This window comes from Phodopus roborovskii, unplaced genomic scaffold, assembly GCF_943737965.1.
Source record: "Phodopus roborovskii unplaced genomic scaffold, PHOROB, whole genome shotgun sequence".
NCBI lineage: Eukaryota > Metazoa > Chordata > Mammalia > Rodentia > Cricetidae > Phodopus > Phodopus roborovskii.
Window position 1 is genome coordinate 5,734,123 of NW_026126514.1, and position 15,778 is coordinate 5,749,900.

At 48.3% G+C, this 15,778-nt stretch overlaps 1 protein-coding gene across 1 annotated transcript; it reads right to left on the reverse strand.

The window, feature by feature from the left end:
* Window positions 1-12,518: 12,518 nt before the first annotated feature.
* On the reverse strand, window positions 12,519-15,778 carry Nfkbia (NFKB inhibitor alpha). Its single transcript, XM_051195863.1, has 6 exons — window positions 15,458-15,778; window positions 14,807-14,915; window positions 14,265-14,475; window positions 13,897-13,985; window positions 13,514-13,774; window positions 12,519-13,070 (listed from the first exon to the last, which is right to left on the reverse strand). Exons 1-6 carry the CDS (start codon window positions 15,682-15,684, stop codon window positions 13,023-13,025), a joined length of 945 nt encoding a protein of 314 aa, XP_051051820.1. The 5' UTR covers window positions 15,685-15,778; the 3' UTR covers window positions 12,519-13,022.

The window sequence follows — 15,778 nt, forward strand, 5'->3', positions numbered from 1 at the left end:
CTGAGATTAAGGGGTGCGCCATCACCACCTGGAGACTTTTTTTCTTTTAAGATCTATTTTATTTTTAGTTATGTGCACGTGGGGGTGGGAATATATGAACTTGAGGTCTGGTGTCTGCAAAGGCATCCCAGATGAAGTTATATGCAGTCATGAGCTACCCGACCTGAGTGATGGGAACCAAATTCAGGCCTTCAGTAAGAGCAGTGTATACTCAGAACCACTGAGCCATCTTTTTTTTTTTTTTTTTTTTTTTTTTTTTTTTTTAAGACAAGGTTTCTCTGTGTTACAGCTCTCTCTGGCTGTCTTAAACTGGCTCTGTAGACCATGCTGGCCTCAAACTCACTGAGACTCACCTGCCTCTGCCTCCCGAGCGTTGGGATTAGAGGCATGTACTACCACCACCCAATTACACTTTTTTAAAAAACAGTGATTTTACTGTTTGAGAGCCTAGTGTAACCTGGATTTTTCACAAACACCCACAATCCCAGTGCTCAGAAGGCCAAGGCAGGAAGGTCTTGAGTTCAAGGCCAGACAGGCTACTTAGCTGGGGACATGGCTCAGTACCTAAGACCTTCTACTGCTCTTACAGAGGACTCAGTCCTAGCCCCCCCCACATTGATTGGTTCACAACAGCCTGTGATCCTGGCTCCGGGGATCTGGCCTGCATGCATGCTCACACTCCTGACACAGACAATGCACACATGTAATTTAAAGTAGTAGAAATACATCTTTAGAAACAGCCAGTGTGGCTCCTTGTCCTCGGGCTCCTGTCACAAGCCATTCCTCTGTAGTCTGACTGGAGAAGCCTGTGTTCCCCTTGAGTGCTTCCAACAGACCACTTTGCCTGTTTTCCCCTCATGGGAGGTCCTGTCCATTTCTTTCTGTCCAAAGCCTGGTAAGAGTTTGGGGTTGAGTTTGACTCTCTGGGTCTGCATCTCACTACAGGAACTTGGTTTGGGGCAGTCATTGACCCATCAAGGGTGGGCACTGTGTCCTCTGAGGAAAGCTTGGGTTGGGTCCACAGAGGAATCATTCAAACACTCACTTTCTTTGCTTCCTTCCCATGGTGTGAGAGTTCCTGGAGTTAGGTGGGGCAGGTGGGCTTGTACCATTGAACCTCAAAACCCTTGCTGCCCGGGCAGGAAGGCATGGACAAAGCTTCTGCATGGCCACAGCTCTGCAGGCCTAGCCGGGTGCACAGTCTGGGACTCTGCTTCATAGGACCTGCCTGCCACTGTGAATTGCTGTCCAGGCCACCTGTACTCTGTGTACACAGCCCAGCCCTGAGTCACTCACTCTCTGACCAGTTCTGGCTCTGAATTTTCTTCTCCAACCAAACATATGTAAGCACGGCCCATGAGATGGTCACTCATTGGGCTGTCTGTCCAGCTTCCAAAGCTGTCCTTCCTTCTGGTCATTGCCCTTGATCTGTCTAGATTCAGCCAGGGTTTAGTGCAGAGCTTTTAGGAGTTAAGTATGCCCTAGTTCTTGGATATAATTAGACCTGTCTGAATCCTCTCTCTGGGAGGGAATGTCGCAAATGTGTGGGGCTGGAGGTATAGGGGGATTGTAAGTGCAGGACCGAGGCTGGGTTCATCTCCGTTACCCTCTTGCAATCCAGGAGCATTTGACAGCACAGTTGTACTCTCCTGCAGAGTGGCAGGACACAGGCAAGGAATCCTTTGGGATCAGAGTGGGGTGTGTGTGTGTGTGTGTGTGTGTGTGTGTGTGTGTGTGTGTGTGACTCCTGAGTCCTTCTAAGTCTTCTGATTCACCATTGCCACTTCTAACATCCTTCCTGAAGTCATCACTCAAGGGCCAGGACACTTTGATGCCAGCAATATGCACTAAGACTTAGATTTTGCCCTGTATGCCCTTGACTGTCTCCTTTTCCTAACGACTGGATCTGTGGATCATTTCAGCTGTGTGTTGTTTCTGAGAACAAACTGAAAGCAAATCTTGTAATCCTAACATTCCAGAAACTGAGGCAAAAAGTTCTTGGATTCAGAATCACACAGGACTACAGAGATGGCTTAGTGATTAAGAGCACTTATTGTTCTTGCAGAGGATCCAGGTTCCATTCCCAGAACCTACATGGTGGCTCACAATTGTCTGCAGCCCAGGATTTCCAATGTCCTCCAAGAGCATCAGACATGCACGTGGAACCCACTCACGTAAAATAAAAATAAATCTAAAAAAATTAAAAACTGAATGTGAGGAGAGCTTTATTGTTTTTATACGTGAAGCGGGGGAGGGGAGGAAGCCACGGGTAGTTATATCTCTCTGATATTTTTAAATTGGTGTAAAAATTCTACTATTATGTGTGGGGGATGTAACTGAGTGGTAGTGGGTATAGTGTGTTTAAGGCCCCGAGTTCAGTCTCCAGCTACTCTCTACCTACAGCAAAAGTTAGCATAATCCTTAGCCAGAGATGTGGTGGCTTATTCTTACCATCCCAGCACTGGAGAGGGGGAGGCAAGAGAGCCAAGCGTTCAAGGCCATCCTCAATTATATTAGGAGTTTGAGATTCCTCCGAACTCCATGAGACAGCATCAAACAAACAAACAAGCAAACAGCCAGGCCTTGTGTCCCAATATCTATAATCCCAGCCTTTGAGAGATGAGGGCAGAATGATCATGTGTTCAAGGCCAACCTGAGCTGCTTATCTAGTTTGAGGCCTGACCTACTTGAAACTGTGTTTCAAAAAAACAAAGAACAATTTTAAAAAAAATGTATGTGTAATATTTAGAGTTGGCTTTTTATGATATTCTGGCTGGTTTAGCAGTTTGAAATTGGGGAAGGAGATGGATGCAAGTATAAATAAAACAAAATTGCTCATGAGCTCATAACTGAAGTTAGAAAGGGGGTTATCTTACTGTTCTGTCCACCTTGGTGTGCATGTCAAGCTTTCTATAATAAAAATAGCAATAGCAACAAAAAACTAGAACACAACTACCCAAAGACAATTATTCCTGAACTCTTAAGACATCTGTCACTTAAGTCTGTCATCTACTGTTTTTCTGTGTTTGAAGGCCGTGTTAGCTTGAAGAGATGCCAGCTGTTCCCTGTCCTGGTTCTCACGTGGCATCCTACACTCTTTTCGAAAACTTTGAATCACTGGGTTGTACGGAATCCATGGAGACACAGGATCTGCAAGGCCAGCTCTGAGGGGCTGGATGCCAGCCACACTGTAAGCTTATTTTGCCTCTAACTCTCCAGACCATCTGGAGATTCTTAGGGCTCCCTGGAATTCTTTCTACAAATCTAAATCACCTGCACGTAGTTTCTTTTGCTTCAACCTGAGTTTGGGTAGTAGAACAATTGAGGGTCAGATAGTGTTAGATTGTGCAAATTACTTGACACACACTTTTCCCCTTCATATTGCTCACCGAGGGTGTGTTTATAGCTTGCAGATGTCCTCAAACACCTTTAGTGCTGTTACAGGGATGAACTCTCTCTTTGCCCTTCCCACAAGTAGGAGAAGAAAAGGAAGGCCTCCATTAAAAAAAAAAAAAAAAAAAGTCAAATCCCCTTTCCGGGACTGAGGAGTTGGCTTAACACTTAAATGTTTATTGTTCTCCCAAAGGACCAGAGTTTAGAGTCCAGTATCTACTACCTCAGGTGGCTCACAACTGCCTGCAACTCTAGCTTCAGGAAATCTGTTGCTATCTTTCTTTTTTGAGGGGGTTGGTTTTTTGAGACAGGATTTCTCTGTGTGTCTCTGGCTGTCCTAGAATTGGCTCAGTAGGCTGGCCTGGAACTCAGAGGTCTACCCGTCTCTGCTTCCCAGTGCTGAGTGCTGAGACTGAAGATGTGTGCCACCACTGCCCAGCACCCTGGAGGCACTAGTCACTACCCCAGCAAAGTGTGCCCATCACTCAGGTGTGCTGTTCCATGGACATCAGTGTGACCTGGGCCACTGCTGACAACAGCACCAAAGGCTGTTTCCAGGGCCTCTCAGAGGCCAGAAGTCTCCCTGACACGGGCCCAGTAAGACCCTCAGTGTCCTACCTCCTGTGAGCCTCATGGCAGCTCCTGGGGACCCAACCTGAGTGGCAGAGGCATCGAGAAGCTGAGAAAATATGGACAAAGAAGGCTTTTCCACCATCTGTTGGAGTAAGGCCATCTTGAGTCAAGAGGGAAGACTAGAGGCCCCCCAAAGTGTCCTGGGGACCTGCTTCCTCTGGTCTTGCGCAGCTAAGAGGAGAGGAAGGGCTGTTGGCTGGAGAAATGACTATCTGATGCTCATCACAGCGTTAATAGCTCTCTCATCAGAAGATGTCATTTGCTGAACACCTACTATGTGTCAGGGCTTCGCCAGAGTTTTATTGGTACCATGAGTGATATTTGGGTTTCACAGGAACTCTGCCAGCAGGAAATCAGGGTGACTGAGATGACACTAGGTCACACTCCTCTGCTTCAGTCAGGTCAGGATGAATCTCCCATGGGTCAGTTGCCACTCAGTCTTAGCAGTGCCAAGGGTGTTTGAGGTGCCTCATCCCACCCAGGTGGGTCTGTGGAAACACCGTCTAAACAGATTCCTTCATTAGGGTTGTCCTGAAGTTCTGAGAAACTGGCTTTTCCCCCTGCTGCCGAGTTCCTGCTCAAAAGTCCCAGGGAAGGTGGATTGGAAGTGTGGCTTAGAGGTACAGGGATTACCTAGCATACACAGGGCTCCTGGGTTCATCCATAGCTTTGCAAAAGTTAAGACACATACAGGCACACAGGAGTGCATGCACATGTGCTCATACACACACACACACTCCTGAGACAGTTCTTGAGCAGGGAGCTGAGCTAGAGCCCCTTTAGCTGCAGCCAAGAGGCTTCCCTCATATAAAGCCCATTGTCTCAGGACTGCACCCTTAGCTGTTGCAATGGGATAAATGCTTATGCCCCTCTGTATCAGTCAGCGTTTCTATTGTTTTGATGAAACACCATGACCATAAAGCAAGTTGGGGAGGAAAGGATTTACTTGGCTCACTCTTCCACATTGCTGTTCACCACTGAAGGAAGTCAGGACAGGAACTCAAGCAGGTTAGGATCCTGGAGGAAGGAGCTGATGCAGAGGCCATGGAGGGGAGCTGCTTACTGGCTTGTTCCCCATGGCTTGCTCAGCCTGCTTTCTTATAGAAACCAAGACTAGCAGCCCAGGGATAGCACCACCCACCCTGGGCTGGGCACTCCTCCATTGATCACTAATTGAGAAAATGTTTCACAGCTGAATTTCATGGAAGCATTTCCTCAATTGAGGCTCCTTCCTCTGATGACTCTAGCTTGTGTCAAGTTGACACAAGCCAGTATAACCCTCAAGCCCCCAAATGATAGAATCAGGAAGATGGCTTTGGGCAGGGGATTAAGTCATGGGATTAATGCTTTGTTTAAAAAAAAAAAAGGACCCAGAGAGCCAGGTCTCTCCTACCACCATGCCCAGACCCAGATGGGGGAAATGCCATATATGAACAGAAAGCAGGTCCCTACTGTACAACCAGCCTCCCAGTTATTTGATCTTCAGCTTTCACAACCATAAGAAATAGATTTTGGTTGTTTATCTCTCTGTGGTATTTGGATGCAGGCAGCCAGAACAGTCTTGGCCAGCTAAGTGGCATGGTTTCCTATGCATTATCACTGGTTCTGGAGGCATGGCCCTGTTGGCAGAGCACTTGCCCAGTGCGTGTGGGGCCCTGGCTCATATCCCCAGTCCCTTGGAAATGGGGCATGGATGTTTATCGCTATAACCCTGGCATTAAAGAGGCGGAGGCAGGAAAGCCAGAAATTCAAGATCCTCATCAGTTACATAGTGAGTTAAGCACAGCCTACGATACAAGACAACCAACTATCACTTCTTCAGACAATATGAGGCAGCGTTCCAGCTTCTTCAATAAGGGAGTTTTGACGGTGGAAGTTGCAGCTGCAGCCCACTAGGGTGACACAGGTTTGTGTGGCACTTAGGTTAACAGCAGCAGTAGAGTGGCATTGAGCTCTGGCTGTGCTGGATAGGATGAGGAGGCTCACTGCCCTTTAGAGAGCTCTGAGATGAAAGGCGCAGGGTTGGGAGCCAGCCCTGTTACTTTGCTGCTGCTCCCCCTTAGACACTAAAGCTGGCTCTGAACTCAGGTTTCTCACTGATGCTCATATGCCTGGAGTAGCCATGGCTTGATAAATGACACTGACCGCTCTTCTTATTCTCCCGAGGCCGATGGCCTGGTACTTTGCAGTGTGAATTAACACAAGGGGTAGATTAAAGCTAAGACTGGTCAATTGCAGGTGAGATTCTAGAAGAGGTGAAACATGTGTCTGACCCCCTCCTCCTTGTTCCCTGTCCTGGCCAGCACGCCCCTCCTCCTCCCCTTCCCACATTGCTTATGTGTTCATGTCCTGAATATCTGATCTTTTACACTTGTCATGTCCTACTGCTCTGGTCTTTAGGCTTAATGGCTGGGTAGGCAGAGGCTGCCTTCTGCCTCCAGTTCATTGTGTAGGTCAACATGACCTTATTTTTCCATTATCTGCATCACAATAACTTTACCCTTCCAGGAGACTCTTGCCCAGGCAAAGAACAGATTATTCATTACAGGAATTTCCCAAAAGACCCATTGACTCTTTGATAGGATGCATCAGTGAACACTTCACACCTGTGACCTTCAAAGCCCTGGCCCTGCCCTTTCCTCCAACAGGAGCTGTTATATCTTGTCCCAAACCCAAGGATGCCCCTGCTTTTGAAAGTCCCCCTCCTTTGAAATCAAACAGTAGTTCTCAGGAGACCTACCCTCTCCCTCCTTCCCTCCCTCCCTCCCTGGTGCTGGTCCATCCCTGCTGAGCCCTTTGCTGCTACTGAGAGAGCCAGTCCTCCAGATCAAGGACCAGGAGCCTGCCAACATCTTTTTCCTCCTAGCAAGCTCTTATGATCCCACCAAGCCTAGCTGAGCCCTGATGAAAGCCCAGCCAGGAGACTTGCGGGACAGAGATGGTCAGGGTCCTCTACATCCTCTGAGCATATAGAGCTGCTCTTGGGTATTATGGGGACCTGAGAAGGCACTCATGTACATAGAACCCCACATGACACTGACTAGCTGTGAAATACTACTCCTCTCCAGCCCTCAGAGACTTTCATGGTAAGTCATGGTGGGCAGTTATTCCCCATCCTAGACCCAAAGAAGACCTGAGAAGAGTAAGCTCCCAGTTCCATTGTACCTGTACACTGCACACTCACAGCTCAAGTCTCTTCTTAGGCCAGGGATTACTCTGTCGTTTTTAAGAAGAGAGCAATTGAATGTTTGTAGACAGAAAGGTCTCTAGGGAATGGAGAGATGGCTCAGTAGTTAAGAGAACAAACTGCTCTTGCAGAAGCCCTGAGTTCAAATCTCAGCACGGACGTCAGACAGCTCATAATTGCCTTTAACTCCAGCTCCACAGGGATCCTGCATCTCTGACCACCTTAGGCACCTGGCACACACATAGATTCACACAGATGCACACACAGATACAGACACTCACACACACAGAGACACACACACAAACACACACACACATATAAAGACATGCACACACAGAGATACACAGACTGACACAGACACACAGAGACACGAAGACAAACACATACAAAAATACACACACATACATATAGACACACACACACATAGACACATACACAGAGAGAGAGACAGAGACACACAGACACAGACACACACAGAGAGAGACAGAGACACATAGACACAGACAGACTCACACACACGATTAAGCTTGCCATGCAGAGCTTGCCATGCAGCAGGGGCCTACTGTGGGGAGAATGACAATGACAAAAGTAAAAAGGCATCCAAAGGAAAACATTACCAAGAAACTTAAACCAGGCCTGGGGGCACTTGCTTTTAGTGCTCAGGAAGCAGCGATGGATGTATCTGTGAGTTTGAGACCAGTCAGGTCTACTAATGGGCTCCAAGCCAGCCAAGGCTACACAGTGAGACCTTGCCCCCAAAAACAAATGAGCAAGAGAGAAGCAGATCAAACCTAATCAGCACCGGACCATTCTCCTGAAAGAAGTCATCCCCTGGTCCTCACAAAGTTGCACTTGTCTCTGTCACACTTGTTTCTGAAACAGAAAGACAAGTGTGACAAACAGAGGCAAGTGTGACAGAAAAACAAGTGTGACAGAGAGATAAACTTGCCTCCCTGTTTCACTTACCTCTCTGCACCCTTGTCTTTCTGTTTGGGCATGCCTGGAGATGGGTAGTAAGTGCTGTGAAGGTTTTAGAAGTCTGACCAGATTGTTTAATGTGGTGGCTTTGGGTGGACCTGAGCCTCAGTCAGACCACACGACTGGAAACTCCTAGAAGGAAACGAAAGCCTCACTTCCTTTATTTAGTGCCATTAAAACTCAAGGCTAAAAATTCAGGGGAGGAGAATGACAACTTGGGGCCATATCTGAGTTCCAAATGATTACCCCGTTACCATGGTCTCCTAAGATCTTAATCCATTATGGTACAAAATAAAAATATGGTTAAGTTTTGTTTTGTTTGCTTTTGATTTGATTTGATTTGGTTTTTGTTGGGGGGAGGGACACATTATGTAGCCTTCACTGGTCTAGACTAGCTGTGTAGACCAATCTGACCTTGACCTCACAGAGACCTACCTGCCTCTGCTTCTCAAGTACTGGGATTCAAGTAGCCACTATGTTGTTTCTTTTTAAAACATTATTGTTGTAATGTGTGTGATGGGGTGTGGGCACTTTGCATGTACAGTGAGTATGTGGAGGTCAGAGGACATATTTGTAGAGTTGGTTCTTTCCTTCCACCTTTGTGTGGGTTCAAGGGATCAAATCTAGATCATTAGACTCTGCAGCAAGCGCTTTGTCCACTCAGCTGTCTCAATAGCTGCATACCTGCTTCTTATTTTTTTTCTCTTTAAAAGACTTTTAAAACTACTTTTAAAAATTACTGGGCATGGCAACCTATAGAGGACACTTTTCTCCGAGTAGCCCGATTCCACTTGGACCAGTTTCTCTGCCTACTGGATCACCAAAGCCTATTATAAGATAACCACTCAGAGACTTAATATATATTTATAATTGTTTGGCTAGTGGCTTAGGCTTATTACTGGCTAGCTCTCTCTCTTTCTCTTTCTCTCTCTCTTAGAAATTATCCCATTTCTACTAATTTGTGTATCACCACATGGCTGTGGCTTAGCAGTGAGGCCCTGGCATCTTGTCTCTCTGGTGGCTACATGGAGTCTCTGTGACCCCACCTTCCTTCTCTCTGTATATTTGTTTGGAATTCCTTCCTACCTAGAGTCTGCCTGACCATTGACTGAAACAGCTTTATTCATCAACCAATGAAAGCAATAAAGAACTCAAACAGGACAAGAACCTGGAGGCAGCAGCTGGAGCAGAGGCCAGGAAGAAGTGCAGCTTTCTGGATTGCTTTCATATAGAACAATGGTTCTCAACCTGTGGGTTGTGACCCTTTTGGCAAACCTCTGCCTCCAAAAATATTTTAATCCACAACAGTAGCAAAATGACAGTTATAAAGTAGCAACAAAAATAACTTTATGGTTGGGGGTCACCACAACATGAGGAACTGTATTAAAGGGTCACAACATTAGGAAGGTTGAGAGCCACTGTTTCAGAACCCAGGACCACCAGCCTAGGGATGGCATTACCCACAATGGGCTGGGCCCTCCCCCATAAATCACTAATTAAGAAAAAGTCCTACAGTCTTCCCTACAGCCTGGTGGTCTTAAGGAAGCATTTTTTCCTCCTCTCCGATGACTCTAGCTTGTGTTAAGTTGACATAAAACTGTCTAGCACAACCGTGAAGGCCCAGTTCTTTAAGATGTGATCCAGTACCTTGTCTGGAAATGCAGAATTTTGTGCCAACTTCAAAGCACTTGAATGAGAACCCGGATTTCTACAATCTGCTTAGGCAATTCAAGTGCACATTGTCTGAGAAGCCCTGGGCAAGCATTAATTGAGACAGGTTGCAGACTTCCTCCAGGCTTATCTCTGGAATCTTCTGTCACCCACAGACAAAATGAACGGTGAATATGCTGTGGATGGTTGACTTAATCCCAGACTGGAAGTTATTTTTGCTCTCAACCCTGCTTGCTTTCTTGTCCTCGTCAAAGGGTGCTAACATGGCAGACAGGTATCCGGAGCAGAAGCTCCCTGTCCCTGTGCCTCTCACTTTGTACTGGGTGGCCCTACCCAGAGCTCTGGTTCTCTCTCCTCCTAAGCAAGGGCCCTGGCCAGCTGTTCTGTGGGCCTCTGGGCAGCCAGGAGAATAATACAAATGAAGGAATGAGACAGAGTCCCAGTTCTCAGGAGGGAAACACACAGAAGAGCAAGTTTCGGTTCCTGTAACGTTCCCTTACTTAAAGTGTGGAAAAAAACCTGGATATTTTTGTACAAGGATCAGAGGTTGGGGTTCTTCTCTGGGTGGGTTTCTGAGCGACCTTGGAGAAATCTGGCCTTTCTTGTGTAACAAAACTTCACCTCAGGTAAAGTGGGGCTTGGAGACAGGAAGAATGTCCCTCCTTGCTCAGTTCTGCTTGTCACTGCTTAACTGCTTAATCACTTCCAGGAGATGAGGCATTTCAGTGTAAGCCACCCGCCTCCCCCCATCCTTCGCTGTTTCCAGGCCTGAGATTGCTCAGACTGGAATTTCTCTCCTCCTTTACAGAAAAAAACTCTTCCTGATGGAAAAAAACCGGTCCACCTGCCCGGTCAAGGCAGGATGAATGAAGGAACCAAATTCACGGAAGTTGCCTGCCCGCATGACTTTATTTCCCTCTTTCCCAGGCTCCTTTCTTTATCTTTCCCTGTCCAGATACAACTTTGGCTTCCAGGAGAAAATCCGGGGTGTGAAGGAGGGCCTTCTGTCCAGACTGTCCTGTTGGAAACAAACTGAAGGCTTTCTATGGGTTACTTCTGTTCTACAATTCTCACTAGCCATCTGACCAACAGGCATGATGGAGATGGAGACAGAGAACAAGGGACGAGGGTGAGCTTCAGTCCTTCACTGGGCCTAGCTACCTCAGGATTTGTGCAGGTCATAAAACTCAGGTCACATGACGCAGACAAGGTCTCTCCCTGTGCCACCATGGAGGATGACACGCGTAGCCAAGAGTGGGTCCTCCAACCTTCCACACAGGACACCTGCATAGGTGTCTCTTGGTTTTATGTGACATGAACATGTCTCCTGCCTCAGCCTCTCAAATGGTGGGATTATAGATGTGCACTAGCAAACCTGGCTTCTGAAGCTAAGTAGGAAGCACTCAGGGCACCATTCCAAAATTAAAAAAAAACAAAACAAAACAAGTTTCCAACCTTTGTTCTTTAGAATATAAGGGTTCTCTCCCAGACCCTTACATTTCTCACTTGGTTGACGGAGCCTAAATCAACATTTCTGTGGTCAGCACTGAACATCTACGTTCAGGTGCTCTGGGGTAGCTCCTGGGGCACCTGGCAGGGGACAGGGCTATCGAAGTGCTTAGGTCCAGATGAACCAGGTTGCCCAGTTTGCAATAGTGCTTTTTATATATGAAACACTCACTGACCGCTGTCTCCCTTTCAGTGTAAGAGGAAGATGACCATCATACTTACTTGATATCATATGTGGATCCAGAACAGGATAATGAAGTATAGTAGCAGTATTTTCTTAGCTATAAGCTGAAGCACAGTCATCTTATTTACCTATCATTCTGCATTTGACATAATGCCACCTTATTCCTTTCTCCTAAAAACATTAAGTGCCAAGCATTTAAATGCAATTTTCACAAGTTACTGACTTATTGTGAAATCAGCTTTGGCAGAATCATCCAGTGGAATCGGTACACTGCCCTGATGAGATTTCTCTGAGATTACTGGCCCTGAAATTACAGTTAGTGACAAAACATATGCATGGTCTTATGGCTAACAGCCCGAAGACAAGGCCTTAGGTAAGTAAGCTAGTTTCCTCTCCCCCGGGTGTCCTCGCACAAGCCGTTCTCTTCTCCCCCTGTGAAACACAGGATGTTGTACAATAGCTTCATGTTTTTTTCCTAAGCACTAGATGCCCAGCACGGTCTGTATTTTTACTCTTGTGCAATGTCTACAACAGCCCAGTCAATAAGTAAGAAGTCTCAGAGGTTGACTGCTAGATGTCAGGACAGTACCATTTCTGAGCACATGCCCACTCTTGGGAACTTTTCCAGCTGTATCAAATTAATTCAGCAGATTCCTCTTATCCAAACTAAGTTCAGTGACAGTAGGGTTCTGCAACCACTTAAATCAAGGAGAAATTGACAACAGGGCCTTCAGTGACAGGCCAGGTGGTTTGTGGCATTTCCTGTCACCCTAGTAGTAAGTAGCCTCCTGCCTACACAGGGGTTGGAGGGCTGCAAAGCTTCACTGGGAGGGAGGCTGAACTTAAAAAGTAAGGAGCTGCTCTGGGCTTCCTTAGCTGGCTGGGCATCCACCACACTTAGCTCTCAACCTCCAACCCTCAGGAACAAGCTACTCTCAGAATAGCAAATGAGCAGGACAATGCTGTCTGTAAAAATCTGTTTAATAAATATACATCTTAGAAGTACCAAAATAATTACCAACAAAATACACCATATACAACATTTACAAGAGGGTTACACAAACCTCAGTCAGGAGTGACTTAAGCACATACCACTGAATACCTGGTTCTACATATGAGGACACACTGGGCTTAGCTACTAGATCTACTGTTCAGTCAAAAGCACAATAAATAGAATGTGGTCCCTTTCATCAGTCTGGAAAACCACCTCTCAAAGCCCCACAAACGTGAGCTTTAAAAGATACTTTCTTCGAATTCCAATGACCTGTTTCCCCACTTCACAAAAATAGCAAAACGAGGTCTGCAATCACTACAGTAAGATGCTTGGGGAGAGGCTGTGTGCAGAGTGGTGGTAAGTATACCCCTTTCTTCTTCTTCTTTTTTTTTTTTCTTTTCTTTCTTTTTAGAAAAATAAAACTCTTGTTTTATACAAATGTACAAGTCCATGTTGTTTTTGACACTTTCCACTCATAATGTCAGACGCTGGCCTCCAAATACACAGTCATCATAGGGCAGCTAAAACAAGAGGGGAAAAGGGCATATTAAATTCCCAGAACTTCGCCAAGACATTGGGATGAGGGGAGGGGTTGCTTATTCAAGTAGCTCACAATCTTGGACTCTTTCTTCCTTAATCCAAATATAAAGAATGAATCCTCCAGGAGTTTCCCTTCACTGAGTCTATCCCTTAAAAAAGTCTAAGCTATCACACACAGGAGGTGTAGCTCAATGGTAGAACACGTGCCTATTACCACGTGTTAAGGCCTGGGCTCAAACTCCAGAACCCCCCTCCCCACCAAGGGTTAAAATAAACCAGAGAGACAAGTTCTTGGGACACTGGTTTTTCAAGCTGAGTTTGAGAAGTTAAATAATTATGTTGCCATCCCTGTAATAAAGACTAGCTCTAAGGACAGGAGAGGGGTGAGGGGAACTGGGCCATTCTGGTAGTAATGATCATTCACCTCATCCTCCGTGAATTCTGACTCTGTGTCATAGCTCTCCTCATCCTCACTTTCGGGCAGCATCTGAAGATTTTCCAGGGTCAGCTGGCCCAGCTGCTGCTGTATCCGGGTACTTGGTCGGCCCCAGGTAAGCTGATAGGGGGAGTGGCCTTGGTAGGTTACTCTGTTGACATCAGCCCCACACTTCAACAAGAGCGACACCAGGTCTGGGTTCTGCAGGTCCACTGCAAGGTGGAGAGCTGTCCGGCCATTGCAGGGCTCCTGAAACCAAAGCAATCAGACCCGTTTAGGGCCACATCTGGAAATCAGCTTGCAGTAAGAACAAGTCCAGAAGAGCTCAGGATGAACCTGACTGGCTCCATCTGGAACGGTGACACACTCACCTGTGCATTGACATCGGCACCCAAAGACACCAAATGCTCCACGATGCCCAGGTAGCCATGGATGGAGGCCAGGTGCAGACATGTGTGGCCTAGAGGAATAAGAGACAAAAAAAATATAACTACTTGTTCCAACTGTCACACAACCAATGCTCTATTTTCCACGGGACAAGTACAAATATCCTCAATTTTTAAGAACTCAGAATCTGGGTTCTGACTGAACATAATTATAAAGGCATCAAGGAGGGACTTTAATTTTTTAAAAGTCCACTTTGCCTGAACGTTTTATGTTGAGAGTTTAAGCTCTAGCCTAGACTCCAGTGGGCCCACCTCTCTCTTCTCTGTGTCCTTGGATGGACTGGCAGACCTACCATTGTAATTGGTGGCCTGCAGGATGGAGTGGAGATGCTGAGGTGTGCAAGTCTGTGTCAGGACTCCTACGCTGGCCAGACAGCCCTGCTCACAGGCAAGGTGGAGAGGGGTATTTCCTCGAAAGTCTCGGAGCTCAGGATCACAGCCAGCTTCCAAAAGTGCCTCAGCAATTCCTGGCTGGTTGGTGATCACAGCCAAGTGAAGGGGAGTCTACAAACGGAAGAGGAAACAGAAAGGGGATAAGCCATGGAGCAAATCCCTAGTCTTGAGTTTCCCCCATCCCAGACACCTCCTTGTGGATTCTGCTCCTCCCAGATGACTACAGGGGACCTGGCAAACATAAAGCCCCAGGTGGGTCCTAAAGACCTCACCAAACCCCTGGGATTTTCTTCAAGCTCTAAGACGTTGGCTAATTTGAATGTAAAAGGCCAGGGCAGATAAGGGCTCAGTGACTATTAATTTAGAAACACTTTGGGGGCGGCTGAGCTAACATCCAACTCCGCCACCAGGGCAAAGAGGGCACCGCTGGGCCAGCGCGCACCTGCTGCAGGTTGTTCTGGAAGTTGAGGAAGGCCAGGTCTCCCTTCACCTGCCGGATCACTTCCATGGTCAGAGTCTTCTCTTCATGGATGATCGCCAAGTGCAGGAACCTGAGGGATGACAGGGAAAGCCCCCGAGGGGCGGTGAGCGCACTGCGTGGGGGCCCCCAGGAGGCGCGGGCTGCGGGGGATTGCGCAAGGCCGGGGTTTCTGGAGGCCGCGGCCGCGGTGTTTTCCGCGAGGTTATTATGAGCTGAGTGTTCCTGGCAGGGGCCCAGGGACTTTCCGTGCCCCACCCCCTCCGGGCGGGCGCCGGCCAGACCGGCCCGCCCTCCGCCGCCCGGAACGCCCTGTACTTCCCCTCGCGGCCGCGCGGCGCCCGGCGGCCGCGCGCAAAACTGCCAGGCAGGGACTTGGCGTCCCCGCTGCCGCCCCGCCCCGCCCCCGGCCTGCGCTCGGCTACGCCGGATCCCGGGCAGGGGTGGGAGGGGGAGCTGGGGGGGGGATGAGGGGGATGGGATGGGGAGGCAGGCGGCCCGGGCGCTCGCAGCCCCGCAAGCCCTTCCGTGCTCCCTCCGTGCAGAGCCCCGAGCGCGCTGCGCTGCAGGTCCTCCCCCCCTACACCTCCCGCGCGCGACCCCGCCGCCACTTACGAGTCTCCGTCCTCCGTGAGCTGCTGCTTCCAGGGCTCGGCGGCCAGCGGCGCCTCTTGCGGCTGCAGGCGGATCTCCTGCAGCTCCTTCACCATCTGCTCGTACTCCTCGTCCTTCATGGAATCCAGGCCGCTGTCGTGGCGATCGTCCACCAGCCGCTCCTTCTTGAGGCCGTCCCGCGGGCCCTCCATGGCCCAGTCCTGGCCGTGGCCGGCTGGCTGAAACATGGCTGCGCGGGGCTGCGTGCGGGGCTGCGCGGGGCTGCGAGCTGCAAGCTGCTGGCGGCTGGGCGGCGAGTTGCGACTGTTGTGGGCTCGCCAG

Excerpts from the sequence above, each read along its gene's own strand:
- Nfkbia (XM_051195863.1), bottom strand. The coding sequence starts at position 15,684 with ATGTTTCAGCCAGCCGGCCACGGCCAGGACTGGGCCATGGAGGGCCCG. Across the intron at positions 13,986-14,264 it reads GCAGGCCACCAATTACAATG|GCCACACATGTCTGCACCTG; the intron begins GTAGGTCTGCCA and ends TTATTCCTCTAG. Across the intron at positions 13,775-13,896 it reads GTGCCGATGTCAATGCACAG|GAGCCCTGCAATGGCCGGAC; the intron begins GTGAGTGTGTCA and ends CTTTGGTTTCAG.